The 24,517-nt window shown below is 39.7% G+C and overlaps 1 protein-coding gene across 1 annotated transcript in view; it reads right to left on the reverse strand.

Annotated features, from left to right (window-relative positions):
- The window catches only part of LOC137295876 (uncharacterized), a 38,232-nt gene extending 21,425 nt beyond the window's left edge, over positions 1–16,807 (reverse strand). The window contains exon 1 of the mRNA XM_067827437.1: positions 16,636–16,807. Coding sequence (XP_067683538.1) covers positions 16,636–16,638 — 3 coding nt within the window. The 5' untranslated portion in view covers positions 16,639–16,807. The remainder of the gene's footprint in view (positions 1–16,635) is intronic.
- Positions 16,808–24,517: the final 7,710 nt, after the last annotated feature.

Genomic DNA, 24,517 nt, shown 5'->3' on the forward strand with positions numbered 1-24,517 from the left:
TTTCTTAATGAGGAGTGGCAATAGAGACAAGCAGAGGGCCATTAAGAGCAATCTCAGCATCATATGCAAACAAAGAATATGATGACGCCAAACAAAAGAAGTTGCCCCCTCCATCACCCAGAGCTGAAACGATGAAGTCTGAAGTCGCCTGCCTCACATACCATGTGCTGCCTGATAGCAGTCTCCAGCCAGTGAGGCTGGCAAGAAAAAGGGTGCACTTTGCAGTCACTTCACCTGCACATCAGCCTCCTCACATCTGCTACCGGTGACAATTGGGGGCATCTACCTGTTGTGAGTAATTGCTGCTGGCGGGCTGGCAGGCAGAGCGCATGAAGGCACTGCCACCACTGCATTCAGCCAAACAGTTGTGACTTGAATTTCTAAGTGGGTCAGGCATTGAGAGGACCGCTCGTCTATATTTAGATACTAAGGCTAACAGTTCTTTGTGGTAGCTAGCAGGATAAGGGAGGTCTGGATCAAAGATCACCATCTCTAAGCATTCTCATATAAGAGGAAATGCCTTCTCGTGATCACTACACTCAAGTAACTTTTCTACACTTGAATGACCATAAGTTTGTTTTAAGAGCAAGTGAAGCATGACAGCCATTATCAGCAGATGCGTTAGGGCCTTTCCCATGTCACTGACAAGCTAAGAAAGATGAGGCTAATTACCATTACCAGAGGGTAACGTCCTTTATTGCTGATACATGTCATAAAATAGCCCCATTGTTAAATGGATTCTTTAAAACACAGGGCAAGTTTGTTGTGTATTAATAGTATTCTTTAAAATAGTTTCACTCAACTGTCAAGTTTTTAGAACTTGTGTGAACAACTTGTGCCCCAAAACAATATCTATTTTATCTCAGAAACATATACACAAAAGGAAGAAATACTGCAGCCACAAAAAGGTATATATGACTGAAATCTGTTAGTGGACCACACAATATAGTCACTTAGCAGTTTGTTTGACAAGGGCCAGAGTTGATCACAACTCTCAAAAAATACAGAAAAATGCTACATGCTCTCCAGACACTGAGTCAGCACCAAAAACAGATTTATACAGGGCCTCTATATAAAAGCACTGTCCACTTTATCATATTAATTCACAGGCTGTAATTCATTCCCTATCCTATAGATTTAAATGCCCATATAACCCTATCCACTTGCTGACTATGGCTGATGTTGGCAGTATGAGATTAATGAGGACAGTATTAGCCACTAGCTTTAACTTTGCATCAGAATATCACCCACCCCAACAGATCCAAGTCTTCACAAGGATTATCATCTTCTAATGAATAAATGAATGAAGCTCCTTCCTGTTTCCATATAAATAAGATGTAGCACATTCTAGTTTTGCAAGAACACATGGTAGTGTCCAAAGTATATCTGGACCATGTTTTTGCTTGATTTGAAGTTCACATTGCATAAGCCTCATGGACCACTGAGGAAAGCAGATAGGACTCTAATGATGTCATCATCACAGGTTGCTGCTGTTGTTAAGGGTCAAACTGTACAAATTCTCCATTTATCTTGACCGCTGTCTTAGCACTGGTTTGAATACATGAAGGCCAAGCTTTTTTGTTCTGTAAACATTTTTCAAAGGCATGTGTTGTCACACCAGAGTATTCCTGGGTCCTCTGCAACATACTTCTACCATAAAGGAAAGAGAAAATTGTGTTTTTATAGTAATCTCTGCATATTCTTGCACTATTGTCATCAGTGCTTTTGTTCACTTGTGTTGAATCCAGAGTCTGGAAACAGTTGCATGTAGATGTTGATGTTTGTATGAGCTGAAGTGGACACTCTGCTTCCTCTCGTCAATCCACCTTTAGTTTTATTGCTTCTGATTGACACCTACTGAATGTCAAGATCAGTTGGTAAACCAGAACCAACATTATCACTTCTTCTGGGTAGATTACACCTAACTATAAACAAGAGTCATCAAAAGATGACATATGCACATAAGCTTGGCACATAAGCTTACACTGTTGCTGGTTGTCCTTATGGACCTTGAACTTCTTCACACAATCAGGGAGGGGCCTTGTCAACCAAAATGTATACCTTGACTGTTATCAATACAGATTTCCCACTTGTGTCCTACTACATTTGAAACAAACAGTTTAAAGAAATTCATTTCAACCCGAAACACCAATAAGGTGAACAATAATCCATTGTCACATGTTCATTTTTTTTAAACATAAACCCTAGTGTTGACTATATACCAGGTGGATCGCTGTGGTGCATGTCAATTATTAACCTGAAAGGGAAGGATGACTGTCTGGGGTATATCTGCATCATCCCTGACAATCCTGGCGTCTGCAGTTGAATATTCCTGGAAATCAAGTCAAATCTTTCGTTCTCGAGTTATGGTAAACTTTCTCTGCGATAACAACCATGGCTCATTCAGTCTCAATATAGAACAGTTAATTTTGTTTATCTGTTTTCTCTTTCCTTTTTACAACAGGAAACACATTAAACTCCAAAGTACATGAACTTCAAAACAAGCAACATACTTTTTTTCTTATATGGAGATGGTGATAGTGTAGCTTGCCATAGATTTTTTTCCTGTTTGACAAACTTGATCACTTTTGCATAAATCTGAACCTGAGTGATCTGAGCAATTGCGAACCGACGATTTGTGTCAACCAAGTCAGTGAGTCTGACCCTTCGATCCAGTTAGGTGCCTTGAAGAACAAGCATAGTCACTTCTTGTGGCAAGTATGGGTTGCTGAAGATCTATTTTACCCTGGATGTTTACTGGTCTCGTGTTGCATGCAGGAAAAATGTTTTGGTGACTGGACTATAACTATAAGGAAGATGAGGAAGTGAAGAAGCTAGTTAGAAGAGCTGCTGCCCTTCCCCTAGTACCTCATGATAAATGGACATGCAAAGGATGGCTTGATGCCATTGCTGATGCTCCTGCCAGGCCTGAAGTAACTGCATTCATGTATTGCGTGACAATCAACTGGGTTTATCTGAGGTTTGGAACAACTTCGAAACCAAGACCACCATACTAACAACAACCCAGATGCATGGCACAAGAAGACTTGGCCAGAAGTGCCTAACATTTACGAGATAGTAAAGCCATTTCAGTGTTAGACACTTGACTGACATGAAGTATATGGATCATGTGCCCGACTTCCTTCCTCTGCTTTAGGTGGTGTGAAAAAGTATGCTTGGTAATGATATTTATTATCTGATCTGAATAAAATTATGAGGAAACACGTTTTGGTTTGTTAAATCAGTAATTTTTTGAATCACTCAGCAAATTTTGACAGCACAGCCAGGAGAGCCACATTCCATGTTCATGCAACCATACCTATCGCCGGGAGAGCTACATCAATTTTGGCTACCTGTCTCAGAAACATCGCTCTCTCCACCTGTAACCCAAGCCACAAATGTTATGTTTTCATTTTTCCCAAAGATGAAGCCGTGAAGTCCCATCTGCCACCTATTTTGTCATGTGCTCCAAAGTTCATGATTTCTGCCACTGACTTTATGATTGTTGGGAGAAGCTATATTCTGTCACCATTTATGGTGACATTCTATTTCTATTTCTAAACTAACAATGCCAGTTATTGGAATCTCAAACTGTTTAATTCTGGCAGGTAGTGACTGCCATTTGAACAGCCACCTTCTCTGACCTACTTCTTCCAAATAATAACAGCTGCAGTTCTACTTACTTTGATTGACATGTCCTATGAATGAGTGAGTAAGGTTTTACAGCACTCATAGTATTAGCAATTGTCCAGCAATATGCTTCACATTTAGAACCCATGCAGGGAATTGAACCATGGTCGTCACACTGATGAGTTAGCTGCTTTAAGGTCAGCTTACTGCCCAAAAGGTCCTATGGACTTAAGAGTGTTCGAGCCAAGTTTTGTGCATGAAATACACAAACACCTGATGTAGGACATGCATGTATGTATTCTGATGTGGAAGAATGTTTGTCAATCTGCCACACTTGTCAAATTTGATTTACACATTTGTTGATAAAACAAGTTATTGTTGCAAATCTGAACAATTCCTGCCTTGCTTCAGTTCACAGTGCAATGAATAAATTGATTACAGTAAACCCATTACAGAATTCTTAACTAAAATTGCATTCATGACATGAATCTCTGCCTTATGCTGACCCTCTTGAGTTGTACTGCCATGATGGATTCAGCTTTCATGTTGCTCAAACCAGAGATTTGTCAGTCACTATTTTATAATTATCATTAGTTCATTATTTCAGAAATCACCAATGCTAGCCATAACAGCTGCCAGAGTGAGTGAGGTACTCACAGTTATGCAATCCACACTATTCCAGTTGAGCAAGCAAACCAGTCGTGAAACACCACAAATAGTGAGCTGACCCATTCATCATTCACTATGACACAAAACGACTCAGGTAATACACTGTTATAGCATGGATGCAGTGGAGAAGAAGGGTTAATTTATACTGTATCAAATTCTTGACAAGAAATATAAAATTCCTGCAATAATTAGTAATCATCAAAAATTATGCTGCTGTAAACTACACCATTTCATTACTTTACAGGATCTGTAAAATATTACTGGAGGTTAACTGGACCTCAAGTTTGTCAGTCAAAATAAAATTCTGCATTTGTAGACCATTTAGGCTATAGTCAACATCTATTCTACAATAACCTGGGTTATTCTGTGGAACTGGCGATTACAAATTCTATCAATCATTCTTATGTTTTGAAACCCAAGCTCAATCAAATCTTGTATGCCAACACCATTGCATATCGGATCATGACGGGAACATCTCCTGAACAATTAGCTCTATCACGATTATTCCTAATAGTTGGTCATTTTGATAAAGACAAATAAATTTCCCAGCAATTTTTGTTTAATCTTCCAAACAGTGATTGCTTGAGGTTATCAATACGATGCATTGTTTTTCAACATGCTGTGCCATAATCAATTTTCAAGGCTGTTTCCTGTTTGTACATCCATGTTGCTGCCTCAGCATAAAGCAGTCAAAGAGCATGATAAACAAAGATGAAAAATCATCTCGGTTAAGATAAGAGTTCCCATCTGACATAATGTGAAAAGATGGCACATGGTCAATAAGTCAACAGATGAAGTAAAAGATAATGATCTGTACTGAAGGTCTTCTATGAAAACCATTACTGTTTAATTCCTTGCAAGTCAATGTTACTGATTGAATGTTTTGGGGTTTTGTTTAAAAATTACTTTTAAACGTCAATTAAAACAAACAAAATGATTCAATGGTATGGTTTAGTGTCAGGAGTAAATTGTCTGCCATCAGTGAGTGAGTTTAGTTTTACGCCACACCCAGCAATATTTCAGCCATATGACGGCGGTATAAAAACAATAAAATCTGGACCAGACAATCCAGGAACCAATAACATGAGCATCGATCTACAGAATTGGGAACCGATGACATGTGTCAACCAAGTCAGTAAGTCTGACCACCTGATCCCATTCGGCACCTCATATGACAAGTATAGTCAACTTTTATGGCAAGCATGCATTGCTGAAGGCCTATTTTAACCCGGCACCTTCACAGGTCTGCCTGCCATCCAGTTTCAGGAGATTTATTCCAGCATATTCAAATTACGCGTAATCATTGTAATACCCACAAACATTTGCAGATCAACCAATATGCTAATAAATGGTTAGAAACATAGGCATCGCGTCTTTCAAACAATAATTAATTTTACAGCTTGAACAACATCTACATTATACTGAGTAGGAATGCATGCATGTATACAAAAGCACATATTGACTCCATCCGCAATATGCGGATATCATCAAAGTGTCTGTGACCTTGAACATTAAGTGAAGGTCACCAAAGTCTACTGGGCCCTGCACCTTCCCTAGATGAAGCTTGATGTTGAATGTGAAGAAAATCCTGGGAATGGTTCTTGAGGTATCTTGCTGACAAGCTTAACATTCAGCTTAATTTGCTGAAATCTTCAAAGTGTCACCATGACCATGAAAATTATGTGAAGGTCACCAAAATCGACTGGGCAGAGTGCCACCCCTAGAATAAGCTTTGAGTTGAACTGTAACAAGCATCTTATGATCAGCCTAAACACTGACAGCCACAATGACACCGACTTGGAAACTGTTGTGAAAAGCTTCCTGAGAAAAAAAGCAAAGGAGACTGTAGGTTAATAATACATGAGGCTCAATCTGATCATTTTGTTTTGGTTTTTATTGTGGTTTGTGCCCTTTTCAAACTAGGGTGCCCTTTTCTGTAGAAACGTCACCCTGCCCTTGTTGTGGTCTGCAGGAAACACTATACAGTATGCTATGAAGACATGACATGTATCATGCACATTTTCAATTGAAAAGAAAAGACGTCCCTTGCCATTTGCACTCATGAACCATTGCAAATGTTCCATGTTGTACATTTTTCCATTAAGTGTGTTTTGCTTCTCAATATCATGAGTGAATTTGATAACATTGGAATCAACTAGTAGCTCGGAGCTGGCAGTGGATCTTTATCAACAGAATCATCATGTTTATCAGTGAAAAATGTCATCTTCAACAATTCATGAAAGAAACAATGAGGCAAATCGATCTCCCAATGGAAAGGCACTGACGCTCCTGTAAGCTATATTTGAAAGATGATATACATGACACTTGTCGCATCTCTTCAGTAGAAGTACCAATGTTAAATTAAATTAAACACATTTTAAATATTGGAAGGGAATCCTGGGTTTTATCTGTAACAGTAATTTTCATATTTTGGTTTACACCAGTATTAAAGATTGTTCCACACATTTAGAACTCATGACATGAGTCAAAAGTTTACGTAAAAGAATTAGAAAATAACTAGATTCAAGTTTATTTTAAATGAGTTTCGCTGTAAAAAGATCTGCTTATGTGCGAAAATAGCAGGAATAAAGTTTCTATGAGGAACAAGTAACTTGTTTACTTACAGCTGACACACAATTAACGTATCAATGAATTTTAATCAGGAAAGTTGGCCATCATAATTTGACATTAAGTTATCACCATGGAGTAGCCAATCACAGGATTAGAAATACATTATTTACAGGGCCCTGCCATCAGTTTATAAGTAAACAGTTCACATTTTCAGGTTAAAAACAGGGTATATTTATTACATATATTAATAAACATAATAAAATGGAATAATTCAGGAACTCTAAACAAAATTGATTGAACCCCTTCTGACAATCATTTCCTGGCCATTGCAACTTCTCTCATCTTGTTATTAATTATATTTCTGTCAATATGGGCAATAACACTCGAACTTAGAAGGTATTTCTTCACATATTCAAAATTAACTGATTATAAACTAAAATCTTGAGTGGGTTGACTGTGTTTGGTGTTATTGCCCACCCTACACAAACATACTTACTTTTTACTAACCCTCTGTGTAAGATAACCATGATGCTTGTGATCAATCCACTAAGCATGTTTGTTTGCTGTGTAACTGACCATTCCTGTGGTGTAGTGTCATTTTTTTGACAATTAGCATCTAGTTGCACAAGCATAATTCAAATGGCACCCCCGGGGTGTTGTTTTCCTTTAACAGACAGCACGTCACTGCAGCTATGTTGTGATTGAAAACTGAACACAAGGGTACTAAATACATTTCAAGATCACCCTTACAGCAGGGAAGCTCTGTAAAAACATTCAGCAGGAGACTCCACGAGCCCCTGTGATTGTTTTCACATTCACAAGCAGTGATAAGAGTAAGAAAGCCTTGATGTGCATTCCTTATGCATTCCTTGTCGACTGATGATCGAGTATACAATGTGTGAATTAATATTCTTCAGAAAAGGTGCTTCATCCTCTTACTTTCAAGGTAGCAATAATGAAATTCATTTAGCAATTCCCATATATCTTCCACAAGAAACACGTTACCTGCCACTATTGTAACTTTGCTTCTGTAAAACATGAGATAATCTTACACATTTTCAGGATGGTCCAGGAAAACTACCTTCCAACTAAAGGCCAACTTACTGTTCTTAACACAAGCTGAATCAAAATACTGCATGAAACATAGTTACCTTATCTGATCATCCTGCCCTATCTGTGATCATCCATGACAACGATTATGAAGAGAACATTTTCTATCCTGACAGTTATGGAAATGAGAGACATGAAAACCAATATAGACGCGTCTATTCGTATTGGGCTCAAGGTTCCCTTTCACGCAGAAAACCTATGTATATGATGCAATGTAAAGAGAAAATATGCATAAAAAACAAAGACTGTGTGGCCTCTGACACATTAAAATCACTAATCAAAACCACATAATTCAATGCTACGGGTAGTAAATGTAACTAAATTGATTATGATTTCAAACTGATTTGAAAGTACATGTACACGTCGCATATACAATGCTGAAATCCACTTTTAATGATAATTCTACATCACTTGGGCGGGTCATTCATTTACAGAAAGCTCTGTCTCATTTGCATAGTGCCTGGTTAAATTTGGTTCATGTTTCTCCAGTATTAAAATATTAACACTATGATTTTCAAATATTGCAGAGATGAAAGGAGCATGTAAATAATGGAACTTTAATTACCTGAAAATGAGTGGCACGGATACCTGTAACCTAGTGTAAGTTGGCTCTAACCTTATCTGTCATCAAAGTTTATGAAGACAAATCACTCTACTTGAGTGTGCGACAGCAATAGGATGGCCTGAAAATCCACAAATTAACGGCAAGTCGCTAAAGCTGCATCTGGACAATGCTATGCCCATGTATACTTAAAGGTCACATGCAACCAAAAAATCAAACATAATTAAAACACATTTATCACTTATTCATGACATATAATATACATTGCTGCTTTTAAAAAAACAAATAAACAAAATTATAAGCGTACAATCGCGATTCAAAAGTGCAATATTTTGTACTTGGGCTTACTTCCCCCGAAACGAAGCCCTCGGGAGACCGCACCCAGTCATAGCAGGTGGATATGCACTCAAGTGTAATGACGGCTTCCGATTGGCTGTTTCATTTGCTGATATGCTGAGGGTTCATTGTGTGTACAGAAAGATGATCTGTTTGATGGGCATTTTAGAAGTATAGCCAGTCACAAGAAAGTAAGATTCTTTATGGATAACAACTTCTTTTTGTGTACTTGATGTGTCGTTTCAGTATGGATTCATATACTGTTGTCAAACAAAATCATATACACTAAAAGAAGTCGTTATCCATGAAGAATGTATATAGAGATGTTGGGTTTGGAAAATACATGTTCTCTGAATTTTCGTTCGATTCAATCAAAAATTATCTCAGCAGAGATGGTGAACTGGAAACTGTCATTCGTCGAAGTACAAAGCAGGACTTGAAGCTGACAAGAGTTTGCACCAGTTTCCGTCAGATCCAGTCATCCGAAAAAAATGAATGTAGTTTGTTTGCAACCCACAGACATACAAACATGTCATGTGTATCACACGTGCCTAGTTACATAATGTGGCAGATACGGAACTCGAGTGCACGAGTCATAAATCATCTTATTTTCTTTATGTTGTATAGTCTGATAGGTGTTAAGTTCAAATTGCATGTGGTCAATGATTGAAGCTGTGTATTGCATGTTGTCTTTAGCAGACAGGCAGGCAGACATATAGGTGTGAATAAACCAGACACTGAGCTTTCTCTGTGACAGAGACTGCTTACCACAATCAACAAGGTTTTTTACGTAACGAGTAGATTATGTACTTGTGTACACAGCCAAGATTAGACTACTGCTCACGACCTCAGACGCTGGGCATGTATACCGTTTCAAATCTCCGCGAACCTATTCACTGCGCATGCGTTATGGACGCAGCCCAGCACAGCTGTTGAAACCAGTTTTCCCCCCAGCGCTGGAGGGAATTTAGTGAAACGTTTGAACTCTGATTTCGCGGGCTTTTTTTTCATCACGTTTTTTTCAACTTTATAGGTTGAATTGGCATTTTTTATGATTTGTTTCGGTAAGTGCATAACGAAAGGTATCAGAATCTGCAAAGTTGTGTTTTACGTTGCATGTGACCTTTAACTGACGGAGAAAAATCTCCAAGATCAAACTCCGGTGGCTTAGAAATCACATACCCCGTGAGCCACTTCAACCCACAACTGGTGCCCGTCAGGAACCTTTGCAAGAGCAAACTGCTCAAGTGGCAGCTGACTCCAAACTTCTGATGGACTTCTGTGTTAACCTCTTACCTCTTCCTGATGGAAACTCTTCCGGCGTAGAGCCAATTGGCCCGAAAGTTTGGACCCTCACTCTTCCTATTCCTCAGTTGAAGATTTTCCCAAAAATCCTCTTTACATATTGTTCAATTCTATTTATGATGAAATTTGTGATTTACTTTTGAAAACAATGGAGGCCAATCAAACAACTAAATGTTTCTTTTCCCAAAAGTGAAATTGATTTACTAAATGAAGCTGTTTCTTTGAAACTTTCTGAGGACTGTTCGTTACATGAAGTAAATTGCTGAGTCTATGCTGCCGCTTGAACATAAGAGTAACTTCACTCAGTTTCTAAAAGACAAACCCTCTAATAATAACAACAAAAGACCAAAGAAAAACCAGTTTCTTGTAAAACTTAATGAAACTCGAAGAAACATTTCATGGATAGAGCTGTGCCTTAAAATAAGATCAGGGAGTTTAACGTCATAACAGCAAAATGCAATATGGAGAAAATTAAACTACAATACCAGACAACAAAAGAAAAGGTGCTTCTCCAAATTCATGATTCCCTTGAGGAGAAAAAAAAAGGTTTGGACAGAAACTCTCTAGAAATGATATGAAAAGCAATTTTACAGGCAACTCAAGACAAGTGGTATTGATGAGCATGATAGCGGCCTCCCATAGATGCCAATGAAAGGTTCTGGAAACAGTTGTGGTCTATACCCCTTGACCGTAACCTGGAGGCACCATGGTTCTGTGATTATGACCATGCAATGCATGAGAAATTAAACAGGTTGTTTGTCTCACCAGATTGCCTGAAGACTGTTATAAAGAAGTCCAAATCTAACACAGTTCCAGGGCATGATGGCATTCAAAATCGGTATTGGAAACTGTTTCTCCGTGTGCAAGCACAACTTCTTCACTGTTTTACTTTTTTTTCTCTTGTGGACACAGGTGATGTTACACCATGGTTCTTCAAAGGTTGCACAATACTTCTCCCCAAGAAAAGAGACTTGACTGATCCCAAAAACTTCCGCTCTATCACATGTTTGAATACACAATACAAATTATTCACAGGGTGTTTGACAAACCTCTTGTCATCTTCCTGCTCTTCCAATGACATAATTTACAGAGAGCAGAAGTGGGCAAGAAAGGGATGTTGTGGATGAAAGGAACAACTTCTTGTACAGAAAATGATTTGGAAGAGGCTAAAACTTATCACCACAACCTCTCCATGTGCAGGATTGACTACAAAAAGGCATATGACTCTGTCCCTCACGAATGGATTCTGAAGTCTCTTCAGTGCATTGACCTAACTCAGCGACTACTTGATTTACTCAAGTCTTTAATGAGCTGCTGGTTGACTCAACTTGAGATGTACTCACAGGTGCAGGTGTAGGGGCAGACTTCAGAATCTATTCCAATCAGAAGGGGAATATTTCTGGGGAACTATTTCAGTCCTTTGCTTTTTTGTTTGTCTTTAAATCCTTTGAGTTTTCTGCTCAATAGGGAGGAGGGCTACCATCCCGGACCTCCACAGCACAGATCCCCAAAACCACTTACTCATTTTCTCTACATGGATGACATCAAGCTCCTTGCCAAAGGAGATCCCAATTTGAAACAATAGGGTTCTCTTTGTCGAGTCATTTGGACTTGACAAATGTAATACTCTTCACTTGAAACGTGGCAAGGTAACCAATGATGGATCGGTCAGGATACAAGGGGGAGGAGTTATTGAGCTTCTTGTGGAAGATCAGGCATACACCTATTTTAGAATTCAAGTTCGAGACAAGCTCCAGAATGCCCAGATTCAAGATAAACTTTGGGCCGAGAATAAATCTCATTTAAAGAACATCTGGAGTTCAGAGCCAAATGCTCGAAACAAGGTCAAAGCCACCAATACTTTTGCTGTGCCAGTCCTCTAATATTCCTTTGGAGTACTTGACTGGACAAAACAAGACATCCAGAGTCTTGACCAACTGACCCAGAAGGATCATGTCTGATAACACAGCACATCACCATTATTCCTCTCTTAATCATTTATATATGCCAATCAATTCTGGAGGTCGGGGTTTGATTAATGTGGAGACTCTTCATGACAGATTTTATTGTGTACTTTTGCACATATTTATTTATCGGATGATCCTCTGGTGATGCATGTCAAGACTCACAATGAAAGCAAGAAATCCACATCTACTTTAAGCGTGCCAAGGTTGTTAGACACAATCTGAAATTTAAGGTTGATTTTGTTGATGGTGATGTACTGCTGGACAGTACAGCAATGGGGGTAAACCAGGTGAAGTCCTTCATCAAGTCTGCTCAGAGTCGGTCTTTGAGGAAAGACTGTCTGAGAAGCCATTGCATTATGTGTACATGTAATGTGTGGAGCAGAACAGCAATCCAACCGACTCCTTCGCCTGGATGAAGTTGGCTTGTCTCACATGTGAAACTGAGGGATTCCTATTTGCTGCTCAGGACCAGTCACTTCCCACTCACAATCGCCAGAACGTGATTCTTAATCCAAATGTGAACATGAAATGATATCGTTGCAATGAATTTACAGTGATTGTCCAACTTCTTGTCAGAGTATGTCCTTCCTTGGCACAAACAGCATATCTTAAAAGACATGATGGCATGGCTTGCTGCTTTTGCTACTGTCTCCACCATGTCTGTGGCTTTGACCCCAAGGCCCACCCATGCTATGACCCTGAACATGTCCAGGGCATCATGGAGAATGATGCTTTTAAACTTCTCTGGAATAGGCCAATATACAGCCTGAGACGAATTCGAGACAACAAACCTGATCTTGTCCTTTATGATAAAGCAAATGCGGACCTCGCCTTTGAAATGTCTCGCTTGCATCCCAAGTACACTGTCGTCAGGCTCCAGATTGTTCTCGGTGACCTTAATTTGGTACCTCCTGATCTCTTGCCGCAGATCAAGAGAGTGCCTGGGTTTTCCACCGGGAGCACAGCATTCCATATACAGACTTTGCAACACCTTCATAGATGTCCATAAGGGTCTATACACAATACTGACCTTAGGGTAATTTAATGGTACCATTTTGGGGTGACTGTGCTTGTGTGAACTCTAAATGTGATTCCCGAAAATGTGTTAACAATAATTGTCAAGTTTGAACTCAGTCCTTCGTTTTGATTGTTAATTAGAGTGAATTAATGTATGTGCTCTAAAAAAACGCTATCAGTGCAACTTTTCTTTTGTGTTTCAGTGTTGCTGGTGAACATTAATTTTTTTCCCATAAAGTTCATATCTTAATGGAATAAGGCATTACTGGAATTTGTGATACTGAACAAAATTAAGAAGAAACCAAAGCATTAAAAACCGTTGGAAATGCCAAGTACAATATCACAAAATGGACAATTATTGGTCATCAGACTAGCAGTACTGCATCAGTAACCCCCATTTTATAGAAGAGCCTTTAATTGCTATACATTATGAAGTAACCTTTGATTCATACTTTTCATAAATCCTATCAACTATTAGGTGACAAGTATAACTGGCAACCAATTAACACTGCAAAACATGTCACTACTGTCACTCTCACTGCCAGTTGTCTTAGGAATTAATCAGTACAAAAAGCTCACAGATTTCCAACTGCATTTATAAGTACATGCAATCAAATTACTGGGGTGAAAATCACTTATAAATATTGCTGTGTACTCTAGTACAATGGTACCCATTAAATCACTTGCTGCCCTGGTATATTTTCCACCACACTAGGCAATTTTCTTTGTTCAGTTTTTTATTTAAACAACATAATTAACATTGAAAAATCAACTGGACACAGGCAGAGTGATCTACAAATTGGTTTGCCTGACAGAAAAATACACTTCATTGGGACATTGGGCAATGGGTTACTGCAGTATTTGCCCTGGTGCAGACAACCTGTGTATTTGATGTACATATTACCTCAAATATGCAGTGAATTTAAAAGCTTTGTCATTGTTGACACATTGCCACTGGGCTCTAAGTTCAGAATATCTAAGCTGTAAGTTGCTGTTGTTTAAAACTACTTAGTTTATTGTTTTCCCAGTTGACTGCTCAGTGCTGATTAAATACCTGACCTTTACCTTGTGTTTTTTTTCAATCATTAATAGACAATCACAGTTGACTCCCAAAATATGTCCATGACCCTCTCTCATGACACTCATGATGATTTTCATGTCTAGGGCAAACACTGTTACTATACCCTTGTATACATATATCAACTGCCCTGGCTAAGGGCACAAAGCCATTTGCATTTTTGTTTTCTTTATTAACACTGCATGAAACATCTTGATATGGACAGGACGAAAATGAAATACAGACAAACAATACTGGTGATGTGGAAAAGGTTATTCAAAACATAATTTTCATCTGACTCCTTCTGACCACTAGGTATTGTTAGTACTCAGTATTAGATATTGTTGGACCATTACAGGTTTACCAATGTCTCATGTTTTTGGATGTCAATGTTCATTTTTGACATAATGTGGCATGTTGCTTCTCACATTGTACATACTCAGAAAACAGCTTGTGATCAAGATAAAGTTGTCTCCAATAAATTAACATGTCTTATGCTTGTTCCCATGATAATCAATGCAGCACCTGATCTTCTTGAACATTTGAAAACCCATGACATGACATGCAATGTATCAATAATGAAAGGGATTACTGTAATTAAAATGTGTTGCTGTTAATGGAATGGTTTCTTGTTTGTATATCTAGGTCACAGATCATGTAGATAGGATGCATCAATTCATTGCATCAATTCATTTCAACAATCTAATCAAAATGAAATTTTAACCTCTCATCATAAGTTTTGGTATTGCCTTTCATGGCTTACTAGTCTATGAAATATTAACAAAACACTGATGTCCATGCTATCATGGTCACCTTGAAATATGATGCAAAGCAGTGAACACTCCGTGGCACTCATGTCTTAAGTGAAGGCCCTGTTGCAAGAAAATGTGAGTTTAAGTAAACTTATCCTCAGTACTTTTCGTTGCACTCCACTACTGAATCTAACAAAACTTTATGGGAGATTGTGTCAGGTAACCTTTGAGATTGACCAATCAGAACACAGCTTACCAGATCATGAAAGTGCATATTCGCAAATACCTTTTGAACTTTTCATCTTGAAAAGTTTCGTACCCAAACGATTCCGAATGCTATTTAGCATATGCTCGCTTCCGGGTGATGCATATGGCGTACGTACAACCATGACAATGGTGAATAAACAGTCACTGAAAAATAGTGTTTTTCGCAATATTCAAGGATGTTATCTTGTGGAAATATTAGCTTATGGTAACCATGTCAACAGAAACCCCAACACGTATATACTGCAGGTCAAATAACTCTGTTATGTGCGGACTTTTGTTTGTGATGAGATCATGTCAGTGACTTAAATATTTTTGCAAGTCCCTCCGTTCCCTAAATAGTAGCCGTTGTCTGATTGGTTAAATCTCTTTAAGCGTCTCGCATTTGATTGGACAGCCATTTGCTGCTCAAAGGTTACCTGATGCAACCTTCTACTAGGTTTTGTTAGACTCAGTTGTAGAGTGTAACGAAATACACTGAGACTAAGTTTACTTAGACTGAGGAAAGTACATGTTTTGGATATTATTTTAATTGTTGCTAAACTAACAAGCCAGTCAAGCAAATGGCAAATCCCTTCTATGTATCAAGGTAGTGGTTTTGCGAAAAAAACTTACAAACTCTTCTTCACTAACTACATTGATCTTGTAAACATCCTTGTACTTGTTGTGCATATTGTTGCAACTGTGAGCAGAAAAGAAATGCAAAGCGACTTAACTTGTATTCATTCATAGTTTGAAATATACTAATGAGGAAGAATATGAACCAATACCACCAGATCATGGGTAACGTAAAAGTAGGTCATGAACTTGAAATGGTGAAAAACAAACAGCTGGACTCTACAAATCTCCAAAAATGGTCAATGAAACCATAGTATTAACTTAAAATCAACATGTGTAAATTTAAATCACTTTTCAAAAACTTTTGTAAGTCCAAAGTTCAATAAAAATCAATAAAAATGAAGAAGTATATTCTTTAACAAGACAAGTGGTCATAGCCACATGTGGGCCATCCTTGGAATATTTTATGGTTTCATCATTGATCCTGTGTCATATACTGAGTCTATTTTTTGTAATGACAAAGGATGACCATGTTATATGCCCACTGACATTGCCAGCAATATGGGCAACCACCATGTCAACAACTGCAGGAATCTAAATGAACTTAACGATTAAAAAATCACCGATTGTGGCACGGGCTATGGTTATTATTGTATTCAGAATTTACAAGAAAGCTTATTTAATGACTTCCTAACGGCACAAAACCAGCCGACAAGACACCCTTGTATGTTTCTTCAGCCTTCCATGGTCTTGAATGACAAGGCTATTGACACTTTCCAAGAAATGAAATGGCGCCTTTCCTGGATGAATTCAATTAACAAATTACTATGACCTTACCATGGTTTTTCAAAGACTTCGTATGCTAGATGTGCGTTTCTTCAAGACGAACAAGTCATCGCCATCGGCTTCTGACCCCATTCGCCACCGTCAATTTCTGGCAGGCCATACAACATGGCGGACGCTAAACACAAGAGCGCACTGTACATCCGGGCTCTTCAGGCAGTCCAGTGACTGGGCGCTGTTTTCCGATATGCGACCTCTTAGCTTGCAATGGAAGACCAAGCAAGTTTCAGCACTAAGTGCAACAACACTACCATACACGATGACATTCATTTACTTATTAAGCAACCTCTTCGTTAAGTTAGAAACTATTTTTGGAGATCAGGAAATAAAACATGTCAAATTATCTTTGATAATAGGACAAATTTATTTGAATTCTAAGTATAAGGGTGAAACATGATAGTGATTTGATTTCAATTTGGTCGGAATGTGGTACTAAGTAAGACTTTTTGTATTTTGTGGTTAATTTTTGTCCCCTTTGCTGTACCGATGGTGTAATGTGGATTTTCCAGACCTATTTTAGAGTATAGTGTTGAACAGTGAAAATAGTGAAGGCGTCATGACTATGTATAATATATATATATACCACGTATGAAAACTGACTACGGAGTTGTAAATCTACTCTGATATTTCTTAAAAGTAACTAGATAAGTATACTCTATATATTCTGACATCCTTTATCAAAGTTTGCAAGAACATTTCATATTGAAAAATGAAGCCAGGTTTACAAGTGTAAGGTGTAAACAGCTACAAGTATGTACATCACTAGAGTCACTTCGCTGTTTCCTAGCTATCAGAAACACATGGTAGTGTTTGAAAGAATTACAGCGGGAAAACAAACCGACATTACATTAAAGTTGATTCCAAATACCCAATAGAAGTCAAGACGCAAACATGCTAGAAAAGGACGTAACTACAAATGAATAATAACACAAAAGTACTCATCTCAGGACCCGTGACGATCCGATTTAGAACTGAGGGGCCCGTTTCACAAAGCCTAAGATCTCGTAACTTTTCTCGTACCATTTGTACCTGGCATACTGTAACAAAAGGGGTGCAAATGCTACGAGAAAAGTTACGAGGTATTTGGCTTTGTAAAAAGGGCCCCAGATCTTCAGCAAACCATGTGAAGATCGGGACGGACGGTCAAGCTCTTTCGGTCAGACTCGCTGACTTGGTTGACCAGTGTCATCGACTCATTGTCAATGTTTTATTGTTAATCACTAGACCTATTGCGCCCGGCTCGATTTCTTATATCCCCTCATATGGTTCGATTTTTGCTAGATGTTGTGTTAAACAAGAAACCAACAACATAATGCGTCTTGTCACTAAGGTTACGGAAAGCCAGATCTTACAACGTGACGTAGGGCATATTCTATTCACGGGAATATCTTCTGTCAAACAGAAATACACAGTATCACGTCGGTATTTAGTCGAAGGACTTACCTGCGACCGTTTCTTTCTTTCTTTCCTTCTTTCTCATATTCAACAATGAACCAAAGAAGTTAAAACCCGCGAAGTCTCAGTAACTACAATGATTAAAGTATTTGAAGTTTTTAGTTAGGACAAGCACTCTTGAAGAGCAACCCCCTTGGGGCGGGTGCTGGGAAACGTTAAGGCCCTCGTCCCAGTCTGATTTAGTTACTATAAATCTATAATTATATTTTGTCACAATATGGCTGAAATAACGCCGATGTAACTTAAAATATTAACTCACTCACTCAATTTAGTTGGGACATAGTCGATGAGAGTCAGTGGTAACCACAGGCTGTGAAACCCATCTTGGAGCATCACCACTTTGTATGACCTTTAGCAGTCACAGACGGCTCATGGAACGCGTGTAGACTTCAGCAGTCACAAAGACGGTAACTGCACGGACTGTATGTGCAGTGACGCCCGTCATATTTAAGCTTACCCACATCCGGGGGCTCCAGATTTACCCCATTTAGAGACTGAGATAAGGACATATTAATACGGGTGTAGGCTTAACAGTACTGAGGAAACCGTTCATTTATCACGCTTGGATTTACTGACTTGTTTTATCCATGAGCGTGAATGTACTAGCAACGAGATCAACCAAAATATTTTGGTTGACACTTTAGTCCGTGTCTGCGGCTTTTCCCTATAGCTGGACATTGTAGTGTGTGTATAAAACTATGCTTGGTGAACACACATTCTCTCACAATGAAAAAGCTATTAATATTCCCTTGTCTAGAACACACATGTAGCATGGTAACACCTCTCAACGTGGGTTTAGGAACTATAGAAAACAATTTAACATGGCCACCGGTGGGAAGCAGCATACGTCATCACCACCATGCCCTGAAACAGAACTGTTTCCCTTCGGTTTAAATCGTTATTGTCAATCCACGTACCTATCTCTACATTACCACAGGCGGTCGCTATATGACAGCCATTTCACTGCTCATCGCACAGTTTGTCTCAGTTTCGGATGTGACGTAAAGATCTGTTCTTTAAAGCCGATCATGCAATCCACTGAGATGTGTTTTTCGACCTCTGAAAATATATGTCTATAGTCTTTTCTGAATGATAACAAGTTGAAGCCACCCGGAAATGTGTCTTTTTACATTTCCTTGTATTATCATTCTATGTGAAAAGAAGAATTACAAAAGAAATGAGGAAGTGAATATCTGTACACGGAAATGGTGTACTAGTGGAAACTAGGCATGCTTGCACGGTCACTTTGAACTCAATACTTCATGAACATACAACATGGGTATTTTATCTGAACACTTGAACAAGTGAATCAAATGTTACAAAATCTGTAATTGCCACATCTTGGCTTTGTAACCCTCATCTGCAACTAGAGTTGACGGGACCTGTCATGAGCGGTATGGTTCTTTCCGTTTAAATACAGAATGTACACTGCACGTGTGGCTCCATACAAGGTGAACCCATTCCCAGCTGCACATGTCACTGATTCACCATACAAGGTAAACTCTATCCCAGCTACACATGCCACTGATTCACCCCAAACAACGTAAATTCTATCCCAACTGCACATGCCACTGACTCACCCCATAGAAGGTAAACTCTATCCCAGCTGCACATGCCACTGATTCACTCCATACAAGGTAAACTCTATCCCAACTGCACATGCCACTGATTCACACCATACAAGGTAAACTCTATCCCAACTGCATGTGTGACTGACTTACCTCATACAAGGCAAACTCTATCCCAGCTGCACGTGTGACTGATTCACCCCATACAAGGTAATCTCTATCCCAGCTGCACATGCCACTGACTCACCCCATACAAGGTAAACTCTATCCCAACTGCACATGCCACTGACTCACCCCATACAAGGTAAACTCTATCCCAACTGCACATGCCACTGATTCACCCCATCCAAGGTAAACTCTACCCAAGCTACACATGCCACTGATTCACCCCATCCAAGGTAAACTCTATCCCAGCCACACATGCCACTGACTCACCCCATCCAAGGTAAACTCTATCCCAACTGCACATGCCACTGATTCACCCCATCCAAGGTAAACTCTATCCCAGCTACACATGCCACTGATTCACCCCATCCAAGGTAAACTCTATCCCAACTGCACATGCCACTGATTCACCCCATCCACGGTAAACTCTATCCCAGCTACACATGCCACTGATTCACCCCATACAAGATAAACTCTATCCCAGCTACACATGCCACTGATTCACCCCATACAAGGTAAACTCTATCCCAGCTGCACATGTCACTGACTCACCCCATACAAGGTAAACTCTATCCCAGCTGCACATGCCACTGACTCACCCCATACAAGGTGAACCTTTTCCCAACTGCACGTGTGACGATCCTGATCCCCCCCCCCCACTCCCCCTTCACGCACACGCACTCAGATGATGGACACGTTTTCAATGGAACTTTCTACATGAGACATGAGATGTTTACCATGGCTGTTGTGTAACGTTCGGGACTTGACCTATAAGTGTAGTTGACAAAGCACTGCGAGGGGCAAATCACGTGAATCTCTGCATGTACTTACTTACTTCATTAGCCTTGTTGTTGGTACCGTCCTTGTACTGTCACCGCAGCGGAGTTTAATTAATAGGATCAGCGATGAAACCAAGAAGGTACAGATACATAGAAATAAAACAATTGACACTTCTATTTAAATCTGGTGTCGATATAGTTTACTACTGAGGAATGTTACGTCATATCACTGGGCAGAAGAATGACCTTGTCCTTCCGGACATCAGTCAGCGTCTGCTGCCAGCGTCGACCTACTGGTCTCAGTGATAACAATGATATGGTAAAGCATAAACATCAACATAATATAATATGCTCTGTACGATTTGTAAACATGAATGTTGGTGGTCTTCACGACATATCATTAGAACGTTCTAATACTTGTGTGTAGATCTAGTGGCTGGCAGCGTGACAAACGATGTCTGGTCACGATGACACATCCGAGCATGTGGTACTCTGGTCAGATCACGTGTGACACAAATGACACACACTTGTAGAGGCCTCATATTAACAATGATATGTACTTCTATGGTGCTGAAGTCAATACACCATGTACTGTCTCAAAGCCTATACAAATTATAAATAAGAGTTCTGCAGTTCATTTTTCCTCTGGTAACCAGGACTGTGTGGAACAAGAAGGTTGTATTCACGAGTTATCCTGTCGGGTACCCATTTTCTGCTTTATGAACGGAGGCAAGTTTTAACAGACGCTCTTGTGTTAGGTGAGACCACATGTATCACATATGGGGCAGGACTGTAGTCCTAGAAGCTGTCAGGAGTCAAGCTGCCAACTAAGGTCATCCATCCAGGGACTTTCCTCGCTCAACGTTGATTAACTTCAACTGATTAGAGTTAGAATTGATCTTCAGTAACCCATGCTTGTCGCAAGTGGCGACTAGTGGGATCGGGTGGTCAGGCTCGCTGACTTGGTTGACACATGTTATCGTATCCCAATTGCGTAGATCGGTGCTCATATTGTTGACCCCTGGGTTGTCTGATCTAGACTCGATTATTTAAAGATAGCCACCACATAGTTGGAATATTGAAGAGTGTGGCGGAAAACTAAACCCATTCACTCACTCACTCACACAAGTGATTAGTGACCAGAATTCTATGCACAGGATCACACAATCACAAACACCTGCTGTTGAAAGCTGGTCTCTCTGTCAGGGGCAATGGAATAAACAGTGCAGGGTATTGCAATATTGACTGTGTATCAGTAAGGACAAGAGTTTCATATTTGATTGAAATGTGTCAGCTGCGAAAGACGTATGACTGGACAAGGTCAGTGAAGCATTTAATTTGGCTACGATGGCATGAAACTATTGACATGAGACGCCCTAGCTCAGCATCCCCGGCGTTCCCAGTATTCCAGGACTCAGGTTCATTGCATTGTAAACAGACCACATACCTTGTATAAGAATCAGTCATACCAGGACATGAGTGTCCACAGGCACACACGTGTTTTAAACCTCTCTACCCCGACAGTATCTGTACTTTCGTTATGTACCTTGCTTAACTACAGTATTATAGTATTTCAGTGTACACTAATCAATACTGCAGTATGCCAGGTATCGTGAGCAGCATCTACTCGGCATAATAGCAGTTGACTGTGTTCACTTGAGGGCGGACAGAATGTGTGGGCTGCCCGTGAACAAAGAACGCACACCGTGAACAGAGGTCGAACGGGCGAAGGGACAGGTTATATATCGATCTGTGTTAATGTCACATCATCATAATTCTCCACATATATTTGTACACAAAAACATTAAGAAGGTATTACTATGAAAGTTCGGTGTTATTAACTAGATGTAAAGGTTATTTTGGGGCTGAGGGCTCCAGGACAGGGTAGTGCTATGTTAACCACTGTAGATTTGGTTAACAGTTAATGGTGCTTTATCACTATGTCTCGTCTATGCAACCAACTGCTATAGTGCTCTGTCTTATCTGGCAGCTATATGGCTGCCTGCTTGTGGAATATATGTAGGCCAGTGTTTGCGGTTAAGCCACATTAGGAGCATAACATGACGGCGTTACATTGAGGGATATGGCATTATGGTCAGTACTACATTCTATTCACTCTATACGCCACACAAGATGCACAGCATGACGGCGTTACATTGAGGGATATGGCATTATGGTCAGTACTACATTCTATTCACTCTCCACACCACATAAGATGTATAACATGACGGCGTTACATTGAGGGATATGGCATTATGGTGAGTACTACATTCTATTCACTCTATACGCCACACAAGATGCACAGCATGACGGCGTTACATTGAGGGATATGGCATTATGGTCAGTACTACATACTATTCACTCTCCACACCACACAAGATGTATAACATGACGGCGTTACATTGAGGGATATGGCATATGGTCAGTACTACATTCTATTCACTCTCCACACCACATAAGATGTATAACATGACGGCGTTACATTGAGGGACATGGCATATGGTCAGTACTACAAACTATTCACTCTATACGCCACATAAGATGTGTAACATGACGGCGTTACATTGAGGGATATGGCATTATGGTCAGTACTACATTCTATTCACTCTCCACACCACATAAGATGTATAACATGACGGCGTTACATTGAGGGACATGGCATATGGTCAGTACTACATACTATTCACTCTATACGCCACATAAGATGTATAACATGACGGCGTTACATTGAGGGATATGGCATTATGGTCAGTACTACATTCTATTCACTCTATACGCCACATAAGATGTCAAACATAGCGGCGTTACATTGAGGGATATGGCATTATGGTCAGTACTACATTCTATTCACTCTCCACACCACATTAGATGTATAACATGACGGCGTTACATTGAGGGATATGGCATATGGTCAGTACTACATTCTATTCACTCTATACGCCACATAAGATGTATAACATGACGGCGTTACATTGAGGGATACGGCATTATGGTCAGTACTACATACTATTCACTCTATACGCCACATAAGATGTATAACATGACGGCGTTACATTGAGGGATATGGCATTATGGTCAGTACTACATTCTATTCACTCTCCACACCACATCAGATGTATAACATGACGGCGATACATTGAGGGATATGGCATTATGGTCAGTACTACATTCTATTCACTCTATACGCCACACAACATGCACAGCATGACGGCGTTACATTGAGGGATATGGCATTATGGTCAGTACTACATTCTATTCACTCTCCACACCACATCAGATGTATAACATGACGGCGTTACATTGAGGGATACGGCATTATGGTCAGTACTACATACTATTCACTCTATACGCCACACAAGATGTCAAACATAGCGGCGTTACATTGAGGGATATGGCATTATGGTCAGTACTACATTCTATTCACTCTCCACACCACATCAGATGTATAACATGACGGCGTTACATTGAGGGATATGGCATATGGTCAGTACTACATTCTGTTCACTCTCCACACCACATCAGATGTATAACATGACGGCGTTACATTGAGGGATATGGCATATGGTCAGTACTACATTCTATTCACTCTCCACACCACATCAGATGTATAACATGACGGCGTTACATTGAGGGATATGGCATATGGTCAGTACTACATTCTCTGCACTCTCCACACCACACAAGATGTATAACATGACGGCGTTACATTGAGGGATATGGCATTATGGTCAGTACTACATTCTATTCACTCTCCACACCACATCAGATGTATAACATGACGGCGTTACATTGAGGGATATGGCATTATGGTCAGTACTACATACTATTCACTCTCCACACCACATCAGATGTATAACATGACGGCGTTACATTGAGGGATATGGCATTATGGTCAGTAGTACATTCTAT

This window comes from Haliotis asinina, chromosome 9, assembly GCF_037392515.1.
Source record: "Haliotis asinina isolate JCU_RB_2024 chromosome 9, JCU_Hal_asi_v2, whole genome shotgun sequence".
In the NCBI taxonomy this organism is placed as follows: Eukaryota; Metazoa; Mollusca; class Gastropoda; order Lepetellida; family Haliotidae; genus Haliotis; species Haliotis asinina.